This window comes from Geotrypetes seraphini, chromosome 7, assembly GCF_902459505.1.
Source record: "Geotrypetes seraphini chromosome 7, aGeoSer1.1, whole genome shotgun sequence".
NCBI lineage: Eukaryota > Metazoa > Chordata > Amphibia > Gymnophiona > Dermophiidae > Geotrypetes > Geotrypetes seraphini.
This window is the reverse complement of record NC_047090.1, coordinates 129,265,619-129,284,594: the sequence shown is the minus strand read 5'-3', so window position 1 is coordinate 129,284,594 and position 18,976 is coordinate 129,265,619. Positions and strand designations below refer to the sequence as shown.

General features: G+C 40.9%; 1 protein-coding gene across 3 annotated transcripts in view; it reads right to left on the bottom strand.

The window, feature by feature from the left end:
• The window catches only part of FANCM (FA complementation group M), a 137,024-nt gene that overhangs the window by 81,930 nt on the left and 36,118 nt on the right, over positions 1–18,976 (bottom strand). For all 3 annotated transcript variants that reach the window (XM_033951616.1, XM_033951615.1, XM_033951618.1), the window contains exons 7-9: positions 17,349–17,450; positions 9,762–9,860; positions 3,473–3,657 (exon numbers count right to left, since the gene is read on the bottom strand). In XM_033951616.1, the coding sequence (XP_033807507.1) occupies positions 3,473–3,657; positions 9,762–9,860; positions 17,349–17,450 (386 nt within the window). The remainder of the gene's footprint in view (positions 1–3,472; positions 3,658–9,761; positions 9,861–17,348; positions 17,451–18,976) is intronic.

Sequence of the window (18,976 nt, the reverse complement as noted above, 5' to 3'; positions counted from 1 at the left end):
AAATACTGCCATCAAAGTGATTACAAACTCTGGAAAATATGAATACGTTACCCCTCTTTTAAAAAAAGCCCATTGGCTTTCAGTCCAATACTGAATAACTTATAAGACTGCCCTTTTAATATTCAAAACCCTCAAAACTAAAGAACCAGCATTCCTCGATAAAAATCTTATACCTTATGAATCTAATAGATCCTTAAGATCCTCTGGCCAGCATCTACTCTAGGTTCCTTCTTTAAAAATAATAAAATACCCACAGAACAACAATATTCTTAGTTACCGCACCCACACATTACTTACTTATCTTCGGGCAGAGCAGAACTTGGATAAATTTAAAGGAGCTTTAAAAAGCTTCTTATTCATTGATGCTTTTGGCTAACTATGCTACTATTGTCTTCTTATTGAACCCCTTAGCCCTTTTGTTTTTTCCCATATATGTTCTCTTTTCTGTATTTATTGTAGTTCTCCCCCTATCCTTTTTGTTCTTATTACATTTATTTTGTGTCTTGTTCGTCTGAGTATATTTTGTCTGTTTAATACTGTTGTTTTTAATTGGTTTTATTTCTGTTCTTACCCCTATTTTATTGCTGTAATACGCTTAGTATTTTAATAAGCGTTTAATCAAATTTACAATAAACTTGGAAACTTCAAAATTCAGTTAGCCAGCATGGAGCTCCGAAACATTCTCCATCCAAATTTATTCAGTGTTCTGCCTTCTCTATCTGGTGCAGTACTTGTCTAAGTTCTGGTATCGTTTGCTTTCTTTAAGGCAGACTCTACGACCAAGGATTGGTGTTATAACTATGTCCTGTCAAAGCCTGGGTAAAATTGGATTTTGTAGAAGCATCCAATTTTCATGGAGCCACTAGAACATAGAGTGGAGACTTCCAGTTTTTGAATATGGCTTCCTTTATAAGACTGTGAAGAGGAACATTTATGTAGATTTATCTGCAGATTTATCTGTAAGATTTATCTGCAGATAGTCAGTATAATCACTAGAAGAGCGTGGCAACAAGTCTAAGTCATACTCCTCTACGTCAGTCCTTGCAGTTAGTGATTGTCAAGGTGAGCATCGAGGAAAGCATCGAGGGGAACGCCAAGAGAAGTTTCAAGACTGATGATAAGCTCTGCTCTCTGGAAGAAGATGGAGGTCTCCTCGACATCATGGGGTCAAAGAACAATGCCTCAATGGAGTCTGAGGGCGGTGCTCAGACTGAGCTGAGACTGGGTGTGTCAATGCAGGAATTTGCACAGGGTGCAAATGCAACATCTCAGCTAGTTCTATCTGCAACAGTGCTTGAAGCTGTTCTTGCAGGCACCGGTACCAATACTGGCAAGTGTACATTAGGCGCTGGCTGTACTGGGTGTCAAGGTATAGTGGACCCCGATGTGAAGGAATGCCTCAGAGTCACCAATTGTAGAGATAACGATCTGGCATCAGTGTGTTGACACTTAAAGAGTGTGTCAAAGGTGATTATGCTTGAGATGAAATTGATGCATGCCTGGAGGGAAAGAGAAGTTTATTCTTCTTAGCTTTCTTACAAGGCTCCTCCAACAATGGTAGTACTGATGATGAAGAGGTGGAATAGATCGTTGATGCCATCAGTGCTGGCGTCATGATGCTGGAGTAGCTCGGGGTTGAGTTTGGCGTTGAGTCTCCAGGCATAGTTGATGTACCTGAAGTTGAACCAAAATGTTTCATGAAATGCAACTTCCTGGCTTTAAGTGACCTCTTCTGCAAACGTACGTGATATGGTCCTGTGACATAGAGTACACCGCTTGAAGCTGCTAGGAGCCTTGGAAATCAATGGAAAAATTGAATGAAATAAAGAGAAAAGCAATATAAAAATATGACTAAAAAATAAAAGAAAAATGAAATAAGAAGGCACAAAACATCTACAAGTTTGATGTGCTTAAAGAGACTCTAAAGAACAGTTTCTCAGCTCCATGGAAAGCTGAAAACTGATGGTTCCACGAGCTTTCAGACAGGAAGATGTGTGGTGTGGGCAGTCTTAGCTTTAAAATGTCAGTACACTTTTTGACTGTCCGTGTCAGGTTCCATGGATGATGTCTTCAGATAAATCACCACTTCCTCTGGCAAAAAGTTCCAGAGCATAACTATTCACTGAGTGAAAGAATATTTACTCCAATTTGTTTTAAAAGTATTGCCATGTAATTTTATTGAATGCCCCCAAGTATTTGTAAATTTTGAAAGAATGAAAAAATTGATTCACTTTAACCCATTCTACTAGACCTCAATCATATCCCCACTCAGCCATCTCTTTTCCAAGCTGAAGACCCCTAACCTCTTTAGGGAAAAGGAAAGGGACTGGGACTTGTATATTGTCGTTTTGTAGTTTTACAACCACACTCAAAGAGGTTTGCAAACAGGTCTTTAGCCTTTCTTCATATGAGAGGAGTTCCATTCCCTTATCATTTTGGTTGCTTTTCTTTGACTTTTTTTTTAAATAATTCCGCTATATCTTTTTTGAGATACAGCAACCAGTGACAAATTCAATACTCAATACTTAGGCTCAATTTAATTAGCTCTCTCCTCACACCCCACTCCAATCCTTTCACAACATTCACTCCTCTTCCTTCCTCCATTTCCCTCCCTCCCCTCAAATTCCCTGTATTTCTCTCCCTGACCCATCTGATCCCCTCACTCAACCATGCCTTCACTCACTCATCCCCTCATTCACTTGCCCTTCCCACCTCCTATACTCATCCTCCCATTCAGTTTTGATACAGAATGACACCAGAAGTGTCGGTGTTGGAGTTGTTCATTGATACACATAAGTCATTGCAACATTGAGTGGTTCAAAACAGGGTACTCTAGGTCTGAAAGGGAAGATGTCGATGTGGCCTATATGCCTCACTAACAGTTGTTGTCTTCTTCAAAAGTCAAACTGGCACGAGATGAGGAAAGCCTAAGTAGGGAAGAGCTAGAATGATTGCTACTATCAATACTCTGGGTCCCAGACTTCTTCAGCAAATGGGAAATTTCACAAGGTTACTCAAATTTTGAGGCCCCTCTTGCGGCTGTGGAAGAGACAACAGCTCTGCTCTCAATACTTACTTGCTTCTTGACTAGCAATTACCTGTTTTGATTGCCAATTCTCTTGGATTTTAGATTGTCACTTTCCAAATCTGAGCTCAACACGGCAACTAAGCTACTTTCCCTTCAATAAACAAAGCAAGCGGAAGCAGAGAAGGGGTGGATGAGAAATCATTGCAAGATAAGGAAAGAAATGTCACAAGCAAAGCGAAATAAAATTTTTGATTCTCCAAGCAGATACAACTGAAGACATTTGGGGGGAAAAAGACAGTCAAATCTCATTTCTTCTTCTGATAAATCCTTGCCCAAAAATAAAATCTACAATTTCAAGAGTTAAGAAAACAATACATTTTATAGTCAGAAAATTCACTTTCCATTGAACATTTTTCCTCCAGTCATCCTATTTTGGGCCATTACCTCCAACTGCTCCTTCTGTGTAAAACCTTTCATGTTTTTTCCGGTGGCCTGTCCAACAAAGGTCATTACCCTCACAAATGGCTGATTTCTATTGAGCATTTCTGCAATTTCCTGGACACTGTCTCGGAATGAGGAGAAAATCATAACTCTGGTGTCAACTTGATTCTCATCAGATATTCTTTTACCTGAAAAGAGAAAAAATAAATCCCAGCTATCTAAGTTAAAAACACATTGGAATTCCTTTTAGTACAATCAGACAAATTTTCACTTACTACCCACATGCCATCATCCATTTCTAAAAATGGAAAAATAAAGACCATTTTTAAAAATTCATACAAAACTATTTACCATCCTAAAAATTGTACAGATGCTTTCCTCTTCAACGCTACCTAAGTTTTTCCCTTCTACCAACTGTAACCCCCGAAAGCCCATCCGCTACCTTTTCCCTTCCCCTTTCGACGTATATTGCTGTAATCCTCTCTTATTCACATGGTAAATATCTTCCTGTAAACAGCGTTGATCTCTTGTAACTTTCACATTGTAATATCCTGTATCTTGTAAATATCTTCCTGTATCTTATTCACATTGTAATATCCTGTATCGTATTCACATTGTAAATATCTTCCTGTATCTTATTCACATTGTAATATCCTGTATTGTATTCACATTGTAAATATCTTCCTGTAAACAGCTTTGATCTCTTGTACCTTGTTCTAAACCCTTCGTTCTGTAATTTGACCCTAAACATCTCGCCTCATATTGCTAATTCCTGTGTTCTCATTGCCTGTATCTTCTTGCAAGCCGCCACAACCAGTTGTACTCTCATTCCACATCACCTTTCAAACTGCCCCATTCAGATGTACCATGTTCCAAGCCTATGTATCTTAGATATCTTGTTCCAAAGCTTATGTATCCTAGATTTCTGGTTCCAAAGCTTGTATCTTATATCCTGTTCCAAACATATGTATCTTGTTGTAAACATATGTCTCCTACTGTAAACACTGCATTCTCTCTCGGCACGACTCTCGTTGTAAACCACTTTGAACTTAGGGTTTAGCGGTATATAAGAAATAAAATTATTATTATTATTATTATAAAACCATTTTCTCCATTATGTAGAAGATGGGGGGTGGGGGGTCTTGTAACATAGTGCACTCTTTCTTCTTTTACTTCACGGTATTGCGGTATATAAGCTGTTATTATTATTATTATTATATATGGATTGTTAGTGACCTCTTAACAATTACTAACCTATTTGGGTTTTTTTTGGTTTTTTTTAAAAAGGGCAGTTCACAAAAGTTGGATAGCTCTAAATCTAATAGATGCTAGCACTGTAATCTAGAAGTGGGGACATTGGATCATCTAATTTTTATTGCCCCTGCATTAGGAATTTTTGGAATTCAATTTGGTCTCAAATAAATTGCTTATTGGAAAATCATGTGGAAATATCATATGATACTGTTCTGTTCGGTATGTCTATGAGGAAAAAAAGTCAATTATCAGCACATAACAATAAGCTTTTGATGATAATGACGGGTGTTGCTATGCAACATATTACTAACAACTGGAAAAATTATAATAATCTCAATTATACGTTTTGGTGGAATTCCCTGTGTCATATTTACAAGATGGAAAGAGCAATTGCAATACAGAAAGGAAGTTATAAAAAATTTTTAAAGATATGGAGACCGATGGTTGATTTTTGTAGTGAATAGGCATCATTTTTCTTTGATAATATACATAGGGGGGTGGGGAGATTGGAAGATAAGATGTAGCAAAATTGAAATTTTGAAGGAATATGATAGTTTTAAGGATTGTATAGAAAGATGGGAGGGGGGAGGGTTTTTAATTAATTTACATATTAAGAATATAATGTATGATGTTCAAGTGTTATACGATAGTATTTCATGTTGTTCTTTTTGTGCACTTGATGTAAGTTTGAAAAAGAATAAAGAAATTAAAAAAAAAAAAAGGGCAGTACATGATGAGGCTTGGTAGATCTCCTTTTTCCATAAGAAAGTTGTTCTTCACCCAGAGTGGTAGAAAACTGGAACGCTCTTCCAAAGGCTGTTATAGGGGAAAACACCCTCCAGGGATTCAAGACAAAGTTAGACAAGTTCCTGCTGAACCAGAACTACACAGGTAAGGCTAGACTCAGTTATGGCACTGGTCTTTGACCTAAGGGCCACCTTGGGAGCGGACTGCTAGACACGATGAACTACTGGTCTGACCCAGCAGCAGCAATTCTTATGTTCTTATGACTCTTCCAATAAATATACCACAAAGAGGAGAGCAAAGCAAAGCTGTTTATCTCCAACAGGTATTCTCTGTAGACATTAGGATTAATCATCCAATTACACTGAGATAGATCATCTCTCCCAGAGTCAGAACAAGTGTAATGTTCTGAGTATGCATGGCCCTTTCCTTATACTGAAGTCCGCTAAGTCAGTTTTAAAGTCCATAATCAGCTCTCAGAGAGAAAGGTGAAATTGGGGATTTGAATTTAAATACTCTTTTTTTTTTTAAACAAAGTTCAAGGCAAGGTAAAAAACAGGTGCACAACTTATGTGAACTTGACACACTGCATACAGGCCAGCAATTTTACTTTTGCAACTGACAGAGGAGCGAGTCACAAATGGGCCAGTTCCAAACTCAGGGTTGGTCCATTTTCTTAAAACAATGTTCCAGTGTTGAGAAGCGACTCATATACAATATAATGTGAGAGTTGGAAAAAAAAACCAAACAAACATATCACGACAAATTGTTCGACTGAATACACTGCCTCTGACTGAAGGCTGATTCTCACCATGGTGTGAAGTGAAGGCACAGAGTGAGGACCAAAGTACCTCTTTGCACATACTCTTTAGTAAAGAGGATTTCATGAAAGCTAAAGTAGTTGCAATTGCTGTTTTGATGAAGCTTGAAAATATTGGTTAAAGGGATATCAAACTGATAATAGAACATTAGCCAATTAGCTAGTACATACAGGACTACTGAGTCTATTAGAGTCAACATAAGAACATAAGAATTGCCGCTGCTGGGTCAGACCAGTGGTCCATCGTGCCCAGCAAATGAAAAGCTGCAAAGCCTTTCTAATGGATTCTATTCTTTGACGGTAATAAACTTGTTCACACACCCAAGTATAAAGGGTCTTCTGAAATTTAAGATAGCATTTAGGTACAACTATTTTCTCATTGATATTAAAAGATATGGCTACCTTAGGCTGAAATTGCAGACAATATTAAAGGACCACTTTATTATGATGAAAGGTTTGAAGTTTACTGATTCTTCTAGCATTGTCGCTGCCAACAGAGAAAGTACTTTCCATATTAAGTTCTTTTATGATGACAATTCCACAGTTTCAAATGGTGATGAACATCATGGGACTGAAAGCGAGAACTGACGGCAGCCATTCAGGGAGCGACGCGGGCCCAGGCTGGAGTGCAAAAAGCTTGCTCCTGCCTTGTGTGCCGCTGGCACCAACATAATGAGGAGGCAACCGTCCAGTGAGGGAGGGGCAGGAGTGCTGAAAGCTCGCTCCTGCCGATACACCGCTGGACCACCAGAATTTAAAGGTGGGGGGGGGGCTGGAGCTGCCTACCACTTACACCTGCCCTGTACCCTGTCCTACTACTAGATCACCAGAGGGGGTACAGGGTAGGGCAGGGAAAGGGGCTGCCTGCATAGCCTAGTAGGGCAGGGAGGTAAGGTGGCTGGGTGTAGAGCCTGGTAGAAAGGGGGACAGGGTATAGAGCCTGGAAGGGAGTGAGGGGGGCTGGGTGCAGAGCCTGGTATATATTAGTACACAATTTGGTTCATAATGGGGTTTTTTTATGTTTTACTCCTCTAAGGGCTCCTTTTACAAAGGTGCGTTAGGGCCTTAACGCACAGAATAACGCGCGCTAATATGTTGTGCGCGCTAGCCACTACCGCCTCCTCTTGAGCAGGCGGTAGTTTTTCGGGTAGCGCACGCTAATCTGGTGCGTGTGCTAAAAACACTAGCGCACCTTTGTAAAAGGAGCCCTAAATCTAGGGTGTGTCTTATAGTGCGAAAAATACGGTAATCTCAGAAATTACTTTTTCATGGAAAGGGTGGTAAATTCTTGCAACCTCACGTGAAGGGGATAAAAAGTGTATGTGAATTCAACAAAGGCCAAGTACATAGGATCTCTAAGGGAGAAGAGGGGTTAGTAGATGATATGGTTAGGCAGACCAAATAGAAAAATGAAGGCCGATAAAGATCACATGGCCTATGTTTCTAGATGTTAAATAAATGGTGTGGCTATCTGTACTCTCTACTTGCTTGTTGGTTTGCTTCCTTTAGATCAGCGGTCTCAAACACACGGCCCGCGGGCCACATGTGGCTCTCCAAGTTTTATTTGCGGCCCGCGGTCTGGACTGGATCATTCCTTTCCTTTTGTTGCAGCAGCGGGTCTGGCCGGTTCGTTCCGTTCAAAGCCGCAGGTTGGCGGCTCCTTGCGCTTTTCACTCCTGCATCAGAAGCCTCTCTGACATCACAACATCAGAGAGGCTTCAGACGCAGGCGCGGATCTCGCAAGGAGCCACCACCCGCGGCTTTGAATGGAATGAGCCGGACAGACACGCTGCTACTCCAGTGGCGTACCAAGGGGGGGGGTCCGCACAGCTGGTCACCCTCCACTGTTCTTCCTAGAGTGCGGCTCGCAGCTCGTCTAGAGCAGGGGTGCCCAACTGCTTCCCTTCCCTTCTCACCGCTGCCATCGGGGAACAGGCTGGCACCATGCTCTTTGATCTCCCTGCTTCTCTCGCCGCCCGACCTCAATTCTGACGTCGAGAGGACGTTCTGGCTAGCCAATCGCTGCCTGGCTGCCCGGAACGTCCTTTCCGACGTTAGAATTGACGTCGGGCAGCGAGAATTGGTCGGCCCCGTGGAGATCTCGGCCTGTTCCCGATGGCGGCGGCGGCAGCAGCAGCAGCCTATTCCCCGGCGGCGGTGGCATGGGGGAGGGCAGGAAGGAAGAAAGAAAGAAGGGGGGGCAGGGAGCCAGAAACAAAGCAAAAAATGGGACAAGGAATCAGAGAAAGACAGACATAGAAAAAGAAAGGAAAAGTTGGGGGAGGGAATGAGGTCTGGAGGAGAGGAAGCATAAAGGAGGCTGAAAGAAGAGAAGAAATATTTGATGCACAGTCAGAAGAATAAAGTGCAACCAGAGACTGATGAAATTACCAAACAAAGGTAGGAAAATGATTTTATTTTCAATTTAGTAATAGAAATGTGCCAGTTTTGAGAAAGAAAAGATATTAAACTTTAAATGTGAGTGCTGCAGAAAAAAATAGAATACTTGGAGGGCCGCAGAAAAAATAGTTAATGTCTTATTAAAGAAATGACAATTTTGCATAAGGTAAAACTGTTAAAGGAAAGTTTTATAAACTATAAAGAGTTTAACCTCATGCAAAATTGTCATTTCTTTAATAAGACATTAACTATTTTTTTCTGCGGCCCTCCAAGTACCTACAAATCCAAAATGTGGCCCCGCAAAGGGTTTGAGTTTGAGACCACTGCTTTAGATTATCACAGTGTCTTGCTAGGGATATTTTAATAAATATAACCATTGACAACAACCAAAACAAGTATAACAAATCTCTATATAAAAATTATTATTTTACACAGCTACTTGTTATTTTTGATAAATAAAGCCCCTGCACTAGCATAAGAAATATAAGCCATGCCCCTAAGATGTGAGGAGAAAAAAAAACACATTTTGAGTTTCAATTTTGCTTTACAGTACTAAAGATTACTTTTTTCATTTTGGGAATTTATACTTAAAAATTCCTTCCCACATTTTCTACTAATACTGGGAATGAGGCATTTAGAAGAAATTTAAATTATTCAGTAATGCCATAAATCAGACCCTGAAAAGATGTAGTATTCTCACCGATTTTTATTTAAAAAGGAAACATCAGATATCACTCGGATAAAATGTGAGAAAAGAATTATGCAAGTTTTGCTCTTACTTGCTTATAATTTTTTTAATGACAAGTTAAATGGAACCAAAAACACACAGAGGCTTCTCCTATATTCTCAGACAGCAATTTATTTCATATAAAGTGATCAGCCTTTATATCAGAGATGGCCTATAAAGTTAACTGTTGAATGTGCTAGTATGTCACTGGAAAAGTTAAAGAGATAAGGACAATATAAATATACAGTATTCACGGACCTTGCTATACATTGTTGGAAACAGGATACTGGGCTACATGGACCATTGGTCTGACCCAGTATGGCTATTCTTATATTCTTTAAACCTACCTTCACATCGTTCCCAAGATTTGAAGTGTTCTACCACTACCTCTTCTAATTTCTTTAATTTTGGATGACTATAAATAAAAGGCTTTGCGTGTTCATGACCTGCAAAAAGGAAAAAAAAGTACACAGATAATTGATTAACTAGGTACTGTATTTTTCGCTCCATAAGATGCACCCGACCATAAGATGCACCCTAGATTTAGAGGAACACAAAAAAAAACACATTCTGAACCAAATTCTCCCTGCCAGGCTCTGTACCCTGTCCTCCCTCTGGTGGTCTAGTGGTAGGCCGGGACAGGAGGATCTGTCCCTGCCGACTAACAATTTTTCACACACCCCCAGTACCTTTTTTAATCATCCCCCCATAACCCCCAGTACCTTTTTAAATCATACCCTCGTACCCCCCAGTACTTTTAAGTCATCCCCCCATATCCACCCCAGCACTTTATGGTAAACAATTTTTCATTGATGGTAAAAAAAAAAAAAGAAAACCAAACAGCATGATAAACAATAAAGCATACAACTGCCAGAAACTGAAACAACTGGTAAATAAAGATATCATCATTAATGCAGAGAAACCTCCCCCCTCCCAAATCTGTCAGCTCCCTCCCCCCCACCCCCCTTGCAGAGACTCAGGCATTGCCCTCAAAGAAAATCCAACCCAGCGTCCCAGGGCATTTGACTCTTTTATACGCCCAAAATACGGGCACCCACCCAGCCCTGTAGGAATCTTCCCCCCCTCCAGTACGTTTAAATCATCCCCCCGTACTTTTCAAACACCCCTTGCCGCCGCTGCCCCCTTTTAAAACATGCCGCCGCCGCCCCTTTTAAAACACCCTCCCGCCCACGCCGCTGTAGTACCTGGTGGTCCAGTGTGTTTCCCTCCTTTGCTAGCGGCGCACATGTCAGGAGCAAGATTTCCGCGCTCCCGCTTGGGCCCATGCCGCTATCTGAATGGCTACCATCAGTTCTCGCGGCTTCCCTTCTCTTCCCTCTGAAACCGGAAGTTACGTCCGGGGGGGGGGGGGGGGGGGGGAGAAGAGAGAAGGGAAGCCGGCACACACACGTTAGAACCCCAGAGCATGAGTTTGCTACAGGTTAAGGCGGGAGACAGGTCAGCGACGGAGGGAAGCTTACAACTTGCTGCTTTTACTTGCTTCGGGGGCCTTCCTTGCTGCTGGATCCTGCCTACTTTCTGTTTCCACGAAGGCAGGACCCGGCAACGAGAAAGGCCTGAAGCAAGCAAGAGCAGCAAGTTGTAAGCTTCCCTCCATCGCTGACCTATGGAAGATAGGTCAGCGATGGAGGGAAGCTTACAACTTGCCTTAGTCTGTAGTGACTCTGCCGACGGGTGTGTGAGATGGGAGGGATGGGAAGAGAAATGCTGCTGCTGCATCCAAAGGGGGGAGGGGGAAGAGAAAAGCTGCTGCTGCACCCAATTGGGGAGAGGGAGAAGTGCTGATGCTGCACCCAATTGGGGATAGAGAGGGGAGAAAGAAGACCAGAGAAGGAAGAGGAGAGGAAAGAGATGCCAAGGCCATGGGAGGAAGGGAAAGGAGCTACCAGACCATGGATGGAGGGGGGGGGAGAGATGTCAGGGCATATGGGGGGAGGGAGAGGAGACAGATGCCAGACCAGGTAAAAGGAAGGAAGGAGAAGAGATGCCAGATAATGGAGTGGGAGGGGGAGATGGAAGGAGAGTGAGAGATGCAAGGGCATGGGGGAGGGAAGGGAAACTAAAGGAGACATAAAATGCCAAACCAGAGGGAAAGAAAGAAGAGGAGGTGCCAGAGAAGGAGGGAGCGATAGGAGATGAGAGAGATGCCAGGGCATGGGGGGAGAGAAGGGAAGTAGATAGAGATGCCAGACCATGGGGTGGAGTGGGAAGGAAGGAAGGAAAGGAGAAGAGAGAGATGCCAGAGCATGGGGAAGGGGTGGAGACAAAAAATGGAGAGGGGGTGACGCTGAAATGAATCATGTACAAAGGAAAAAAGGGCACAGGATATACAGTTTATTGAAAGGACTTAGAAAGAGGGAAGATGCCATATGGAACAGAGTGAGGGCGGACACTGGATGGAAAGGGCAGAGAAGGTGGACAGTGGATGCAACGGGCAGAGAGAGGGTGGACAGTAGATTGAAGGGGTAGAGAGAGAGGGCAGAGACTGGGTGGAAGGGGCAAAGAGAGAGGATAGATGTTGCATGGAAGGGAGTGAGGACAAACGCTGAATAAAAAGAAGAGAACGAAGAGAAGATGATTAAAGCAGAAATGACAAAAGGTAGAAAATATTTTTTGTTGTTGCTTTACATAGAATCAAGTAGTATTGTAACTGTATTGATTAAAGTTTATAAATAGGAAATGGAAATAAGGCAATTTTTTGGGGACTAAACCCCTTTCCTCAGGTCAGGACAGGATACCATAACAGCAGTATACTGTACTGTCTTGAAGAAAGATTTGGCCTCTGAAAGCTAATTGAAAAATGGATTAGTCCAATAAAATGGTATTTTCTTATTTTGCATTATTTGTTTTATTTCATTTTGTTAATTTGTAAAGTGGTGATTGTTATGTAGCAGTCTTTTCAAATTTACATCTACTGTCTTTATATTTTGTACAGTATTACAGGACGTGTCACTGTTTCTATGGTATTGCATTTTATGCAGAGTCTGGTTTCTTGGTTCAGTTTAACTTTTGTCTACCTATTTCTATTTTTAGTTTGTGATTATTCTATTTTGGGCAAGGGTGTATCTGTGTTCTGTGTGTATGAAAAGGACATGGCTTTCTGTTAGCATCGACTGTACAGGATCAATTGACTGTGCAGGATCTAGCTTGTTTAGCTTTACAATGTGTGTGTTGGTGTTCTTGTGCTCACTGCAGTGTTTAGGATGCTGCCTTTTCCTTGGTGCACCCTTGTGTGACTCGTTGATTATTACTAAAAATATCTTTTTTATATAGAGGAGGGGGTTGTTAAAAAAATTATCAGCACTGGCTGTCATATATACTAGGTACGCCACTGGATTTAATGACCTTATTCTAACTTTACTGTTGACGGGTGTGGTGTGGTGTCCCCCCCAATCCCACCCCCCCCCCCCTCACACACACACTATAAAGAATTAAATTAAAGTTGTATTATCAAGCAGCTTTCAAATGACATTATAAGCAAATAAAAATAAAATATTTTTAATACATTGCTAATTATTGCCCGCATCTTTACCTAAACTATTTTGCCCTAGCTCTCACTTTGATCTTTATCTGCTACTTTTTGATTTTGCTGTAGTTCAATCACACAGGTCTCTTTCAAGGCTCAGTAACACCTCTCCATAAATTATGTGGAAGAGGTCTGGAAATGGGGATCACATCTATTTCATATCCTCGGTGACACCTCTGGAAGGAACCTAGTGATAAAAACATTATTAGAGGTGCTGTAGAGCAGTGGTTCCCAACCCTGTCCTTGAGGACCACCAGGCCAATCGGGTTTTCAGGTTAACCCTAATGAATATGCATGAGAGAGTTTTGCATATAATGGAAGTGACAGGCATGCAAATCTGCTCAATGCATATTCATTAGGGCTAGCCTGAAAACCAGATTGGCCTGGTGGTCCTCCAGGATGGGGTTGGGAATCACTGCTGTAGAGCCGTTTCTTGTATGACTAGATGAACTATATTTATCTTTTTTTTTTTTTTAGTTGTTTAAATTCATGCAGAAATAAATGGCTAGATTGAATCTAATGACTTCATTAACGCATTTACCTTTTTTAAACCTCTATACCATTTGAAAGAAGGCGCATATCTAATTATTCAATTCTAGAAATGGATACTTCTTAAATTTAGCAAAAATATTCTGGCACAAGTGTCAAACCTTAAAAAAGGAAGTCATATTGAGCATTGGAAAATAATAATAATTAACTAATAAAAATAGTACACATTTAATTTTCCCCACCACCAAATTTCCCCGCCCTACCCCACCTGGCTACTTTTTCATGCCACTCGGCTGGAAAAAATTTCTGGGGAGAACACTGCCTTGTCTGGAAAGACAGATGCCTCCTCTTTTGAGTTGAAATTAGTTGGCTATCCTCCACATTGGTGAAGGGAATGGGGGTCACTGCACTAGCTGCTTTCCTCGACCTTTTCAAATGGGAGAGAGGAGAAATGGGATAAGTTCTAAAATTCAACATGGTCTGCTTTTTCTCCTCTCACAGAGATAGCTAGTCAGATCATCCTCTAAGACTTACAACCTGAACAAAGCTGGAACCAAGGTAACTTAAGAAACTGGTATGGACTCAGAATGTATTCACTAGCACACAGTGGAAAGGCAACAACCCTAAAATAACTGACTTTGGTTTCACTCAATTAACTCTTCCACTCATTCTTCTGGATATTTGTTGGACTTGGTTTTTGAGTTAAGGCGATTTTAATTCAGAATCTTTAAATTTGGCCATTACTCCGAGGCCATGGAATAACCATTATCTTATTGCTTTTAACTATTTAGTGAATGGTGGAATGGATGTTTTCCAACCGATGTCTGACATTATACAAATATTGGATTCATCTTCTGTTGATTTAGAAGCCTTTGAATTAGAAATTTTGAATCTGTTTGAGCATTTCAGTATAGAAGATAATTCCTTAGATGATCTGTTGGCAATTGGAGTACACGAGTTTGTAAATTATATGAAATTTTGGCCTCAAAAAAGGTGTGTCAGTCCAAGGGAAGAAATTTTTCTTTATCTTGGTTTAATTCTGATCTTAGAATATTGAAAAGGAAAGTGTGAAGAGCTGAAAGAATTTGGTGTAAGACTAAGAGAGATTGGAAGCTGACTTTTGGATATTTATAATAAATATATATTTGACATTAAGAAAATGTATTATTCTCAGCTGCTTTTAAAAATTCTGAACGGGTCTAAGAGTATTTTTACTTTAACGAAGAGGCTATTTTCAGCTTCTCAAGGGATTATTAATAATCACATTGCTAGAGTAGATCCAGAAACTCTTTAATATGAATTTTATTAATTTTTCTTGCATTATGGAAGGTTGCTTCTGTTCAGTATGTTATCTCTGACCTTGGTAATTTAGATCAATTTTATGAAATTTATTTGGAAGAGTTAGGGGATATTGTACTTGCAGACCCATCTTGCTTAAGTAAGCCTCTATGACCACTAGAACCTCGGTGAAGGAATGAGGAGCCATTGCTAGTCCAAAGGGCAGAGCCAAAAACTGGTAATGCTGGTGCAAAACATGAAACCACAAGTACCTGCAGTGGACTGGAAAGAGCAGAATGTATAAGTATGCCCTCATGAATCCAGAGTGGCAAGAAACTCTTCTGGGGTCACTGCTGCTAAGACAGATCGCACTGTTTCCATGTGAAAGCATAGAATGTGGAGTGCCTCACATACATGTTGCAGCTCCAGAATAGGCCTCCAAATGTCTGAGCCATTCATTAGTATGATAAAGTATTTGGAGTATCTGCCAGAGCCTGCCGGGGAGGTGGTCTTCCGTACGCCACATTTCCTGCGCCCGTCACACAGGCGGGGATTTGCCACTGGGCTCTTCCCTCTTCACTCACTGTTACTAAGGGAATCCTAGTTAGTTTATTTTCCTCCATTTAGAAATATGCTTAAAATCAGCGGGTCGCCACATCTGATCTGGAGAGGAGCAAGGGCAAGGTGGAGCGGGAGCAATGAGAGATGGGTGTGGGAATGGCGTTCCCAGCCTCGACCCATAGAGAATCCACCTCCTCGACCGCTGATGCATAACCAAGGGTTCAGTCCTTGAGACGGCAGGGGAACAGAACTGGCAGGACGTAGCAGGCGTGGGCAGCCTCGCTATTGCCGCAGACAGCCGGCACACTGTGTAGCCCGACACCATGGCCAGCCGCCTACATTACATCTGCATCATGCATATATGAGTGAAATCAGTGTTTGTAGGAAAGTCTATAAGCAGCAAGGAAGAGGTTAACAGGATGTGAATGGCAAATCTTCCTGGATCATTCAAGTGTTTTTCCAGCTTTAACAATTTTTTTAAACAAACATTTAAAAAAAAAAAAAAACACAATTCTTTATCATTAAGGGCTAGATTCTGCAACCAGCACCAGTATCGGTCGGCACTTCCAAAACCAGCACTGGTCAAATGTCAAGCATGTACCGGTACCAGTTGCAGAAATGTGGCCACATATTTTATTTTTACTAAAAGTTTTAATCACACTTCGGTTTGTCAACAGCATGGTGTACAAAATATATAAACGAGAAATGAAAAGAACACCATATAAAATAGGTATGAAGTAGGTGCTGGAAATGCAGACCAGGGTTTTCAAGGCCTACATTTCCAGTGCTTACCTTTGATATGAATTGCACCTACAGAGGCAGTTTATGACGCCTAATGCCACTTTCGGTGTTAGGCGTCGTAAAACGCCTCCATAGGCGTGATTCCAGCACCTACATTTTTTAAGAGCTTTTTTTTTAAAAAAATTTTTGTTTAATAGCATTTTCAACTTGTCAGGCACCTACCAGCGCCTAACTTAAAGCATTGTTTATAGAATTCAGGCATGTGCCTCCTGTCTTTTCCAGAAGACAGCAAATAAAAATGAAGTTAAAAAAAAAAAAAAAAAGATTACTTACAATATAACAAATTTATTAAGGAACATTAAAGTAAATTGTTCTCTTAGGTTTCCACAGCTGGCATCATGATTGTTGCTATTCTCTGGGTCTCACCGTGTCTGGATAGGTAGAACCAAAGTTTCAGCCATCTCTAAAGTTGAAAGGGGATAAATTCCGTACAAACGTAAGGAAGTTCTTCTTCACCTAGAGAGTGGTAGAAAACTGGAATGCTCTTCTGGAGTCTGTTACAGGGTAAAACACCTTCCAGGGATTCAAGACAAAGTTGGACAAGTTCCTGCTAAACTGGAACGTACGCAGGTGAGGCTGGACTCATTTAGAGCACTGGTCTTTGACTTGGGGGCCGCCGTGTGAGCGGATTGCTGGGCAGGATGGACCACTGGTCTGACCCAGCAGTGGCAATTCTTATGCTGTGGCTTCCTTCAGGGAAGAACATGGCACAGTGGTTAAAGATGCAGCCTCAGCACTCTGAGGTTGTGGGTTCAAACCCACACTGCTCCTTGTGTTCAACAGACGTTCCCGCCAAAATTCAAATTTGTGTTACTAACAAACTTTCCTATCAAAATTCAAATCTGAGACCAACAAACGTTCTTGTCAAAATTCAAATTCATAACCAACAGTACTCCCTGTTCTCAATCAGGTCAGTGAACCCACTTATATATAAAGACAAACTGCAGACCTCACAGCACACCTTGAAAAAAGCCACAACATGATTGCTGAAATGTTGGTTCTACCTACCCAGATACAGTGAGACCCTGACAACAACAACAATCAAAATAAGCCATACACAAAGAAGGACTAAGGTCAGGAACATATTTTTTGGTATTCATTGGTCACTACAAATAATTCTGCACTACTGCAATTGTAGAGAAAATGCTACAATTAATTTCTTTAATCAGACATTAATTGAAAAATACTTATTTAAACAGGTCTTAAAAAGGGAATATGGAAAGCAAAGATATATATATGTACCAAGAATGTTACCGACCTGCAACAGCGGCACTGGCATTTGTAAACATGCTTTCTAGCTGCTGATAAAGATCTATGAACTCAGCATTCCGACTAAGTTCATTTTTCAAACGAGTCATTCCTTTAAAACAAAAAGGGAGAATATAAGAATATATTTGATATCAAAAATAGATTTTCATCAGGATTAGCAAATGTTATTTGTACCTGTAAATTATTTCTATATTATGAATTCACCAATGTGAACCAATACATTGCTATAAACAGATTTGTTTTCTATAAATCAGGGGTCTCAAAGTCCCTCCTTGAGGACCGCAATCCAGTCAGGTTTTCAGGATTTCCCCAATGAATATGCATGAGATCTATGTGCATGCACTGCTTTCAATGCATATTCATTGGGGAAATCCTGAAAACCCGACTGGATTGCGGCCCTCAAGGAGGGACTTTGAGATCCCTGCTATAAATTAAGATACATCTTGCAGATTTATTTCTTATTAAATAAGTGTCAGCCTTACATTGCTGAATGATAGCTATCAGCATTTTCTGTTGGCCTAACTAGAGGGGCAGCAAAGGCCACTAGGATATTATATTAATCTGACTCTGGGCATATCAATGCAGATAGACCAAAGGTTCCTGGCCATTTAGTCTCAGAAAATACCTTAGAATGACACTAAGGGGCCCTTTTATCAAGCCGCGCTAGCGGGGTTAGCGCGGACATTTCATCACACGCTAACCCCCGCAGCCAGCTAAAAAACTAACACCTGCTCAATGCAGGCATTAGTGACTAGGGCGGCAGGCGGTTTAACACGTGGTATTATGCACGTTAAACCACCTACCACAGCTTGATAAAAGGACCCCTAAATGACTTCTAAAATACCAGCACTTGAGATTAACAAAGAACCTTGGCAGAGTGCTGAGAAGATCCAGAGTTTCAACATATATGCTAAGTTTGATGCTTAAGGTAAAGAATGGCTCTAGTTGCCTGTTCTTAAAGACAGGTACTTATTGTCAATTGAGAGCCACTGTTTCAGACAGAAACCAATTGTCACAGAAAGATGCTGGAAAATACCAGAAACTCAAGATTATGAGGGCCAAGCTTCGCCCCCTTTCTCACTTTTTCTCCTTCAGCCTTTCACACCTCCACCCCATTCAGACACACACATTTAAATAAAACCTTCTGCCTGCTCTTTCCATCCCCCTTCTTTCTATCTTCAGCTTATGCACACACACTCTTCCTCCTCAGCATTTTCAGGACATGCCTTGTCTTCCTCTCCTTTTTTTCCCAATGCAGCCTTTCACTTTTATATACACACACAGAAGCAGCTATATAACAAAATATCTTCCTGTACTTTAGTAACAAGCATATGTATGGTGTATCTTTCTTCTAAGCATTGCACCTCTAAAGTATTAAGCCTAATCTACAAAATATATTTTTTATGCAACCACTCTTGTCTATTATTGTCATTAATTTACTTCCTGTTGTTCCTCTGAGGCCTGTACCCAGGACCCATCGCACACCCACAAAAGACTAGCCAAAAAACACACAAGATTACAGTAACTTGCCATTAAGATCTGTAGTATGCTTCCATAATTTAAAACATACCTACTCTCTAGGTATAACACAACACTCCTATTTTGTTCTAAATTGTT